General features: G+C 35.7%; 1 protein-coding gene across 1 annotated transcript; it reads right to left on the bottom strand.

Annotated features, from left to right (window-relative positions):
* Window positions 1-408: 408 nt before the first annotated feature.
* Window positions 409-987, bottom strand: LOC149143608 (uncharacterized). Its single transcript, XM_089451892.1, has one exon. The coding sequence runs from the start codon at window positions 985-987 to the stop codon at window positions 409-411; it is 579 nt and encodes a 192-aa protein (XP_089308018.1).
* Between the last annotated feature and the right edge of the window lie 10,794 nt (window positions 988-11,781).

The following is an 11,781-nucleotide window of genomic DNA, read 5'->3' as shown; positions in this document are numbered from 1 at the left end:
ATTCTGAATATGAGTGATATTGTTGTGCATTCTTCTCTGTATGGTGGTGCGATGGAAAAATTTTGTAATCTGCTCTCCCTCTTTTAACCATCTAACTCGAGATTTTTGTTTCCACAGTATCTCCTCTTGTTGTTCTCTTTTTGCAATCTTATTATGAAGGAGCTTTTCCCGCTCTGAGAGGGTTTTAGTTCTTCCTTCAGTTATTATTGTCTGCTGGATTCTTTTCATTTCCCGAGCTAAAGCATTATGAGCTTGAAAAATGTTCCCAAAGGTCAATTGGTTCCACTGCTTGATGTCTTGTTTGAGATGTTTGAGTTTTTGTTGGAATTGAAACATTTTTGTTCCTTCTGGGGGACTGAAGCTTTTCCATGCTGAATGTACCAGATTAAGGGATTCTGGATGCGTCAGCTAGAAGGCTTCAAAGCGAAAGGGTCTTCGAGTGGTGTTCCCAGGTCTTTTCCATTGAAGCGAGATGGGCCAATGATCTGAGCCGGACAGAGGTAAGATCGAGGCAGAAAGATCTCCTCCAAGATGGATAGCATTGTCTGAAAGCAGGAATCTGTCAAGACGGGAGGCAATCTGTTGGGTACCTTCTCTTCTATTATTCCATGTGTAGATGCCATTATTGAATGGCATATCAATAAGCCAGTTGTTTTGTATGAAATTCTTTAAGTGGGTACTTTCACTATCCAGTTTGTTTCTGCCTCCACTTTTTTCCTCCATTTTAGTAATCATGTTGAAGTCCCCTCCTGTTATCCAGAGCAGATAAATTCTAGTGGAGTTGAGCAAAGTTAACGTATTCAGAATTGTTAACTTATTTCTTGCTTCCTGGGGAAAGTAGACATTTGCAAGATGACCATGTACATTGGTCCCTATAATATGGAAGGTGGCTTGAATGAAATGATGATTTGCATGGATGTTAGTGAGCGTGATAGCTCGTTCATCCCATGCTATTGCTAATCCTCTTGAGGCTCCCAAGGCGTCCATGGTGACTGATTGATTGCCAGGCCAAGCTTTGGAGAGAGTTTGGCCAAGTGTGGTAGTATTGCATTTTGTCTCTTACATGAAGAAAATTTGAGGTTTCTCCTGCTGTATCATATTTTCTATCATCCTGTACTTCTCAAGGCTATTTAACCCTCTTATATTCAAAGATATGAGCTTTATGATTTAGTATCAGGGAGGGGACTATAATACTTTGTTAGCTTGGAATATTTTCCTGAGTCCACCAACATTTCCCCATTGCGGATGGTTCTTTATAGGTCTGTCTTTCTTCCACGTTTCTTGGTGTCTTTAGGAATATTTTTCCCATCCCATTGACTCCCTGGTTGTATACCTAGAGTTCTTTGCTGATGTGATCTGGAAAGAATAACTTCCAAACTTTCGAGTTGTTTGTCTGGGATTTTGTCAAATTCTTTGTTCTTTCAAGCTTGCTCTAGGCCCAATATGTCCATATCGCCTATGTCTATACTTTCAAGCTCTTCTTCCATATGCTTGGGCTTACTGCTTTCCACCAGATATTCTGTAGACGCATTGGGTTCTTGTTGAAAGGTGTCAATGTCCATACCATGAGGTTTCCAAATTGGAGCCACATTGGGAATGAAGGTGGTGAATTCTTTGACCTGCGAAAGCTTTTGAACATGCCTTGAGTCTGTGGGATTGAATTTAGAGGGCGACTTGAGTGGCTCTATGGAGGGCATGGGGGACTCAAAGTCAAGCGATGTAGGTTGAGCCAAAATGTCGAAGCTATTGCTAGTAGAGGGCAATAAGGTATTGACGGGAGGACTTTTAGGGTATGAAGCAGGTTTTTTGTGATTCTTTTCTCGATTTTTTACCTTGGTATATCCTTCAGAATCAGGTTTCTCTGTGGAGGTATAAGTTGGGGGTTTTACATTTAACGGGTAGTCATGAAAGAGATGGCCATGGGCATGACATTTTCTACATCTGAATGGGACATGTTCATAATCTATTGATTGAATCCACTCAAAATCATGATGATATAGACTTACCATGTTTGGAAGAGCTTTACTGAGATGCATGTAGACACAAATGCGGGCATAGGAAGTGTATCTTCTAAGTTTTGTCTCTTCCGTAATTTTTATGAACTCCCCCAAGCCATTTCCAATGTCTTGCAGAGAATCTTCATCCCAATACTCTAGAGGAAGGGAGTATAGACGTATCCATACTGGTGCCTAGCTTAAATCATCTTTGTTCGAGTTGAATCTTTCAATCCAGTCTCTTAGGTACAGACCCGTAGCATTGAAGAAATATGGTCCACCATCTATAACCCTATTCTGGTCTTCTATGCAGTTAAAGACTGCCGTGAAGAAACCTTTTGGTCCCAGCTGTAGGGTGATGTGCCCTTTTGGTTTCCATTTGGCTGCAATCCATCCCTGCAGAGCTTTCTCCGTGGGCCAGAAGCCAATAAATTTCCCGATTAAAGCATGATCCTTCATGAACTGGATTTGGGTGTTGATCCTTTGACTTGGTAGTTCAATCTTTGGTCTTTCTGCTGCAACAGGTTTGCAGGTTCCCGAGGTTGCTTTAGGAACCTCATCATTTCCTGCATTATCTGTCTGCGTATTCTGGTTCGTTTCCGTTGCTTCCTGTGGCCTTTTCTGTTTGCCTTGGTTTATCTAGTTTGCCTGCTTTGTCCTAATGGTAGTCTGATCCAATACTGATGTCCCTTCATTTCCATTCTGAGTCTGAGGTTCTCTATGAGCGTTGGGGGGAGGCTCTGAGTCCCCCCCGGAAGGTAATCCATGACGAGTGTGCTATTCGTTGTCGTATGTTATTGCCAGTGGTGCAGAAAAACTATTGCGGATGCGCCGTGGTCTAAGCAGGTCTGTTGTTGCAGGGCCTAAAAAAACCCTAATCCGCCATAGTTCACTCTCCCGCTCCTGTATCCTTGGCTGCCCACCTAATATCCTTATTAATGTACACAGGAAGAACATAATAATATTTCCTCAAGATATAGAAACTACTACCCTATATTGAGATTGTATTTCATATGTTGTTTTAAGGAAGGCAAGAATGGTGATACAAAGGTGACCAAACAATCCTTCGTCGATTTCAATAGGACTCACTTTGCATTCAATGCAGGATTTTTGTACTTCATCAAATCTTTTGGATTCATAGGAAATATGATGGTCGTCACCAAATGGTACCATAATTTTATTGCTTTTTGGAGGTTTTGCAATTTGCACTTGTATGATAAAAATTTGGAATCTATCTCCACAGTGTCATACTCATTCATACTAGAGTGGCAATTTCTACAACTCTACAAGAATAACTTCAACAACAAAAATCAGTCAACATAAAAAATAAGATCAATAACTTGCCCTAATTGGAAAATCAACTCTCTGGACAAACTCAGCCTTCCAATAATTGGAAGATCTTGGTTATCAACAATCTCTAAACCATTATCCAGTCTACACATGCCAATATCACCAACACATATTTGTTTCAACCCTTGAAGAAATGTTTGGAGATAATTCTACTCTAGAGTAAGTCTTTCTGTAGATAGAATATGGAATATTTCTTATGCATGGCTTTGATATTATGTTGAAATTCTCGGCACATGGAAATAATGGAAATTCTTCTAGCCTAGGTGATTGTTGTGTTATTGTTCTTTAATTAAATGGCTCAAAAACATAATTTATTTAACAACAGGAAAATAAATTTCTAAACATTGCATCACTTACACATTAGTTGAAAAATGAATAGTGGAAGAAATAAGTCACATACATAGGGATTTGTCCTTATCAACATTTCATTATTTTGGTAAAAGCTTAGAAGGTGATATCTACATCTTGATTTTAACCAACAATTGTATGGTCAATAAAATAAACTCAAACAAAAATATACTCCCATATCGGAGCGTGTACGACTTGAGCATGAAGAAAAGGCTACTAAAAAAGTGGTGTATCCTATATGGTAGGTTGTAATTGTTGGCCACGTCAACTATGTACTCCTTTTTTTCTCCTTGAATGCACTCTACCCTCTTCTAACTCTCTTGCTATCTTTTTCTCCCTAAACCCACTTTTCCCTGTTTTATCTTATGTTATTTATGATTTTAGAGAAGATATCTAATACCTTCAATCTTAGTTGTCGCCTACCTCAATCTTGAGATGTACATCTATGTAGAAATTAATGTGTAGATTCAATACTGCTCATGAAATTTACTAAATCAAAAGAATTGAAGCTACTCTACTGATATGCCGAAGTTAATTCACCATCTAAAATAATAATTATAGAGATGCAAAAGGAAATATCACACATGCACAAATATTTATCTAGGGGAAAGCAATTGCTCACAACCCCTTACTATCTATATTACATTAATCATAGAATATAGGAGAAATACAATGCTTTCTCAAGCTTGAGCACACCCTACAAGTGTATAGTATATCCCCCTGCCTGCCTAATTAAACCTAACCTAACACTTGGCCAATTTAAAGCCTTCCCAAGCTCTTATTTCCTTTCATTGTTCCCTTGGGAAATTTCCCCTATTTTTTTAGAAATTGCACACCAAGGAATTGCACAATGGCCTTAGGTCAATCTCTAATTGCATGCACCACATGGAATATAATATAATTGATAGTACATTGCCTTGGAATCTCCATCTCAACTTGGTATCTCGAATTCTCTGCATTCAAAAATTATTTTGGGTTGATTGATTAGTTAACTAGTTGGTCACTGAGTGTGGTTGAAGTTCCACTTCCACAACTTGACCTCCACTAGTTCTTCTAACAGCTAAAACTAGTTAAACTGAAAATAACTCAAAATAAATGAAATAGATTGCTACAAATTAGCAATCAATCATGTAGAACTAAACTCAAGCTTCTCCAACTCTAATTTACATATTTAACTGAGTTACAAGAGCCATGTCACCTCAGTTAACTGCCTCCAAGTATTATGCTAAAATAGAAATTCAAATTTTAATCTAGTTTGACCAAGGCAAAGTCAAAACTAGATTTTCTTACTGAATTTTCAACAAGCTAAGATTAAATCCTAATATGAGTTACTAATTTTCTATAACTTCTAGAAACTTACAATTATATTTCTAATATTAGTCGACCTCAAAACATAAAACTTTCATTTTTCCTTTTTTTATGTGAAATTACAAGATAGAATTGTTTCCTACTTTTCTTAAGTGGTCACTATTAAAATTCCTCAAGCAAATTTTTTCATGTTCAATTGAGCCTTGTGCAAGAAGTTCATGCTTAAGTGCTACCTTTCTTTATAGGTGATCCTAGAAATTTGATCTAATCTATTGAGGAACAACAAAAAACTAAAAGTAGTATCAAAACTGAAATTTAATGTTTACAAGGAATTGAAACATATTGAATTGAAAATCAGAACCAGTATAATGGATCTAAGGTTCAAATCATATCATTTTTTATCACCCTAAAAAAAAGAAATAATGGAATCACTCATCATTTAATCCAAATTAATTTGGCACCGATACCCTTGTTGTGAATCATTTTCTAGCACTCGTCCAAAAACATTCACAAAAGTTCAATTTGATTCGCAAAACTTACCAATACCAAAAATGTAGACTTATGATTGTTATTTTTTATGGATGTTTTGAGATTTATTAACTCCTTCTTGTCCAAAGTCTTTCAGGGGGATCCTATTTTTTCCTTGTTGGGTAATTGGTCAATTCAAGGTAGTAAGAGACATACACATGTTCATGTTTCTTTAGATATAAGATAAATGGAACCTTGGATCTCCTCCCAAGCTCCTCGATGGATTGGCCTACTTCTTGGATTTGAGAATAGACTTCAGTGGACCAATAGTTAGAATAATTTTAGGAGGGACCATAACTAGAGATAGATTCCATATACATAGAGTACTACTTTTTGGGTTTTATCGAACAATCAAATGATCCAATTAGAGTTTTTTCCCTTGGCCTTTCAGTGTTAGGTGTGTTGGGATCCCTTGATTTAGGGCTCTATCTAGGATCACAACCAAGCCTCTTTAACCTTAGGTAGTAGGTGATGTTAAATGAACTTTTGAGAGGGTGCATTGATACTATCACATTGATCAAGGGAAAATATGAGGAGATTGCATATTCTCCTCCTTCTATTGACCTTAGGTTATAGTTCCAATTACAAAACCCCTTGACATGTTCTTGATGGTTTTGTGCCTTTTTATTCTTATTACTATGTCCCATTCTTTTCCTGATACATTCCTTCAACAATGTTCTTGGATATTTTTCTTTCATTGTTATCATATCTTTAGAATTTTCTTATTCACTTCCATTATATGACAATGTTTATATTGTTGTAATCAATGTACCATCAAGTTTTTAGGACAGTGGGACATAGGAATAGGCAGATGCATAGTGGGGGACGTTTGGGAACACCCCCAAATTTTATCAAAATTTAGGGGGGATGGGGGGATGCAGTAATGGGGAGATTCATAGTGGTGATGAATGGGAACACTCACAAATTTTAGGGAAAGTCAGGGGGATGGGGGGACGTTGGGGTATTTATATGTATTTCATTATATACCTATCCGATATTGAGTAGATAAGAATCCATCATAAAATCATGAGTAACCCCTATCATATGTTGACTCTTATATCCTTGAAGTGAACCATAGTGCATCCTATTTTACATCCTAGTAGTAAATTTCATCCTTTTTATATGATTTTCTGAGTCTTCATTTCTCTTTGATAAAGACCAAAAAACAATACATAGTGGAGAGGACTATCAAACAATTATGAAAATTTAGATATTAGAAATGGAGGCCCATTTGGTCGAACTATTTTCCATTAAGAAATTATATAATGCAAAAAATCCCAACGAGAATCGCCAAGGCCTCTTTCAAAAGAGCGTTTTCTTTAGTATTTAACTCTTTGAGCACATGAGTGAAGGAGGTTCATTTGAAGGACTACATCAGTTCTTGAACGTCTTGAAGCACAAGATGGAGGAGAACATTCTCTCTAACCACCTTATTATTTTCCCAATCTATTACCATCTTAGAGTCTCCCAAACTTGTAACTTCTTTAAATGTTTCAGAGAAGCAATATATATAAGAAGGTTCATATTGTTATAAATTATGCCTTCTTATTTGAGATATTTCCTTGGAGCATATGTCACTTGCAAAAAATGAGTTTGGGATGGAAACGAAACCACACCCACTTTGTATCTAGGCATAGGGCCCTTTGTTGCACCATCAAAAAATCCCTAGGGAATGTCCCAAACAAATAGAGGCATAATCAAGACTCTTCTAATTTTAATCTTTGGTGCAACCTTGAATTCATTAAAAATCTTAACAATTAGATCAACAATGATTTCTATTGGGATGTTTAGTAAGAGAAAAATACTTGTATTTCTTTCCCATCATATGCTATTGATCAAAATGAGGGAAAATATTCAAAAATAGCTATAGAGTGATCTTCTTTCCAATATTTTAAAAATTCCACTAGATCAAACTAGGCCCATGGGACTTTTGTAATAAGTTCTTCAAATACCTTACTGCAAGCCTGCATCATATAAGGACACGTGATAAAAATATGAGAGATATTTTCTATCGAAAATTTGCATAATGAGCATTTTCTTGGGGCTACCCAATGCCTCTTTAATTCATTGTCCCATGTTAATGGTTTATTAATTAAGGTTATCCAAAATGTTTGCATCTCAAAGGAGAGTGGAGTTTCAATATCATACTCCACCTCCACTTTTTTCACTTATGAAAGAAGATTCTATGAACAAATCATAACCAATTTTTGCAATAAAGTTCCCATTTCTAGGATTTTTTTACCAAACCAGATCATCTTTGAAGTCATCATTTAACCTTATGTAGTTTGAAACTGATAGGTTCAAGTAAGAATCCCATTCTTTTGTTTTTTTGGTCAGAGAGTCACATGTCTGAGGGGGATTTCTAAGCATATTGACCCCATAATTGTGGGGTTTGAGCCTTGATATCAACTTGAAAGAAGTATTCTCATTGATGTAAATTGTTGATTAGAGCATTTGAAGGAAGAAATATTCCCTGACAACTTTAGTTAAGCCATACTCAAATCAATCTTTAGATAGAAACAAAGGTTTGGCAACATGTGGACGCTTGCAAGTGGATATCATGTTTTTTTATACACCAGATCGAATGTACAATGGTGTTTTATATATGGTTTCCATCTATCGGATTTTCAATGTATAATGGTCAGACATCTCTCACCAAATGTACAATGGATCCATCAGATTTATGATGCATATTGGTTGAATGTCTCTTGTCGTATTTTGTACATATTTGTTGAATCTGCAATGCCACAACATGGGATAACCCTCACTATATTCTATAATTATCCAGAGGTGAAAGTCAAAATAAGAACTTCACCAGGCATTTCTAAAAGTTTTAGAAGCGATATCGGGGTCAAGCAAGGTTGCCCACTTTCTCCTACCCTTTTTGGTTTATATATTGACAAGCTTGAGGAGTGGTTATATTCACAAGGGGGTGATGGTATCTATTTGTGCAAGTTTGTTATCAGGCTTCTTTTGTATGTATATGACCTTATTCTAATTGCTAAATCGGCTCTTGGTTTGCAAGAGCACTTACTATCCCTTGAGCATTTTTGTAGAAGTGTGGGGATGCAAGTCAATATCAACAAAACAAAAGTAGTGGTCTTCTCTAAGAAAAGAAAACATAACCAGCATAAGTTCTACTTTGAAGGAAACATTTTGGAAGAAGTTGCAGATTACAAGTACCTCAGAATTGTCTTCAACAAAAATCTAAGCTGGAATGGTTGTAGAAAGAAAAGAACTTTGCGGGGTTGGAAAGCATTTTATGATTTTCAAAATACGTGTAGAGAGGTAGAGTTATGGGACTGGAAGACCACTTAAACTCTTTTTGGGCTTCCAATGATTCTAGTGATTCTCTATGGTTGTGAACTGTGGGCTAGCAGTACCTCCGACATGCAGTGGAGACAAATTGAGAAAATTCAAAAGCGTTTGATTACAAACAAATTTAAGATTAAAAGTGCAGTTCCTTATGATATCTTGTTAAGTGAAACAGGGACTGCTCCTATTGAAGCAATTGCTATGGTGCGAGTCATAAGGTATTTAAAAAAAAATGAGCAAATGGAAGAGGGTAGATGGCCTAAGTTTGTCTTTAATGATAGATTGTGTAAGAGAAAAAAATCTTGGTTGCAGCAAAATAACAAATGGTTTAGTAAATGGGGTATTTGCTTGAACGTGTGTCCCATAAATAGTAAAGAGATAAAATATTTTGTTATGGAAAAGTTCCACAAACATACTTAGGATAAGCAGCTAGGAAGAAAGAAAAAATATTATATTGAAGTGTTTAATCCCACTCATAATCATCAACCAAAAGCATACATAGAGGCCAATATCTCTTGGAGAGCCAAAATTCTCATGGCTCAATTAAGGACTAATTCTCATCAACTCTGTCGTGAAACAGGGCGCTGGAAAAGACCAAAGGAAGTGTGGGAGGAAAGGGTATGCATTTTTTGTTCTTCTGGAAAAGTGGAAACAAAAAAACATTTCATTTTAGAATGTGAGGCCTTCAAACACAACTGGAAAGTTATGCAGATATGCTGGCAGCTAGCTCTTGGGATAATCTATTTAGTGAGGGGTTTGTTGAGAAGTTGGAAGCATTTATTATGAAGCTTCACAGAAAAAGGGTTGAATACATAAAGTAGATGAAGAAACAATATATCCCATAGGCTATCTTTAGCCTCGTGGATGTTAAAATAATTTCTTTCTTTCTTTCCATCGAAGTTCTGACTTCAGATCATTTGAAAACTCTTGTCATATTTTATACTCTCTAATAGCCTATCTTCGGAGAACACTTATCAGATTTTACACATACCTATCAATTCTCCAATGCAGTTTCATCGGAGAACTCTTGCCGGATTTTTTATTATCTAATGAATATTTGACGTCATATCGTCAAGTGGCATGTCGATTATATGACATCATTTCTGTCACATTACATTGTAGATACTAATGATTTGGCATTGAAAATATGACCTCCATGTCCATTGTTTATTTGATGATGGAGGCGTCAGAATGTCAGCCAATGATTCATCCCTTATTTTTCAGTTATCTTACAAGGGACGTGAGTTGGATATTCGATGACCATTTTTTCATCATATTGTTCGACTGAGTTTCACCAATGAGCCTAGAAAATATGTGAGAGTGACGATACAAGTCTGTTTAATAACTGATGAAAGGCTTTCGGATTTTAGTGCACTATGCAGTAGTGAGGTATCCATATGTACGAAAGAGTGAGATTGAGTGTATGGTTCAAGAAATGTTAGAGATTGGCATCATTCGACTTACCTATAGTGATTTATTTTCACCAATGGCGATGGTTATAAAAAAGGGCAGTTCATGGCATATGTGTTCAAGTTACAGATAGCTCAATAAAACAAAAATCAATGATAAGTTTCATATTCCTATCATTGATGAATTATGAGATGAATTGCATATAAAAATATTATTTATTAAATTAGATCTCTATTCTAGATATTATGAAACCAAAATGAGGAAAGAAGATATTCCTAATACAACCTCTAAAACACACAAAAGTCATTATAAATTTTTGGTTATGTCATTTGGGGTTACAAATGCAACTTCAACATTTCAAATCTTAATGAATTTTATTTTCAAACCCTTTCTTATAAAATTTATTTTAGTATATTTTGATGAAATAGTAGTCTACAACAAGTCTTGGGAAGAGCATGTACAACATGTTGATAGGGTCTTAACACTATTAGAGGAGAAACAACTATATGTAAAGTCTTCCAAGGGTATATTTGGTGTTCAAGAAGTGCAATATTTGGGTCATATTGTATCCCATGAAGGTGTCAAAGTGGGTCATACCAAAATCAAATTTATGATGGAATGGCCAGCCCCAAGACCCTAAATGAACTCAAAGGATTCTTATTTTTGATAGAATATTACCACAAGTTTTTCAATAATTATGGTTAAATAGTATCACTTCTAACAAATTTATTGAAGAAGGAAGCATTTTTTTAGACTAAAGAAGCAACCAAATCTTTTGAAAAACTTAAAGAGGTTATCTACAAAACTCTCATCCTGGCTACACCTGACTTCACAAAAACAATAATTGTGGAGTGTGATGTCTTAGTCCATGGCATTGGTGCAATTTTTATGCAAGAAGGAAGACCCCTTTCATTTGAAAGTAATGAACTTAAAGGAAATAACTTACTCATAACCATCTATGGAAATAAATGTTGGTCATACTACATGTAGTTAAGAAACATTATTGATACCTAATAGAAAGACACTTGAGAGTAAAAAGCAAATCTTAATAGTTTGAAGATATCATTGGAACAAAGACCATATTCAAAAGAGAAACAAAAATGGGTTACAAATATGTTGGGTTATGAATTTCAAATTGAATACAAAAAGGGAAAAAAAAAAAAAATTGGCATATGCACTCTCAAGGAAAGAGGAAGACACGAAGGGTTTACTATGCACTATTTCCATTCCATAATCTAACTGGGTGGAACAAGCAAGGATATAATGGAAGTAGGATGAGAAGGTATGCAAGATCATTCAACAACTATCGGAGGATCCTAATGCAGTAGAAAAATTTGTGCAAGAATTATTTGTTGTGGTATCAAAATCGCTTATGCTTATGGAAGGATTCTTAACTCAAACATAAGATCCTTTTGGAGTAACACACTTCTCTTATAGGAGGGAATTCATGATTCTTGAAAACATATTGTAGGATCAAGAAAGATTATTTTTGGGAAGGTATTAAAGAAAATGTGAAAAAAATTATATT

Source organism: Pinus tabuliformis, chromosome X, assembly GCF_031772625.1.
Source record: "Pinus tabuliformis cultivar Carrire ecotype Pingquan chromosome X, CPIR1, whole genome shotgun sequence".
In the NCBI taxonomy this organism is placed as follows: domain Eukaryota; kingdom Viridiplantae; phylum Streptophyta; class Pinopsida; order Pinales; family Pinaceae; genus Pinus; species Pinus tabuliformis.
This window is presented reverse-complemented; position numbering and strand designations above follow the sequence as displayed.

Coding starts and splice junctions, on each gene's coding strand:
- LOC149143608 (XM_089451892.1), bottom strand. CDS start 987: ATGGACGCCTTGGGAGCCTCAAGAGGATTAGCAATAGCATGGGATGAA.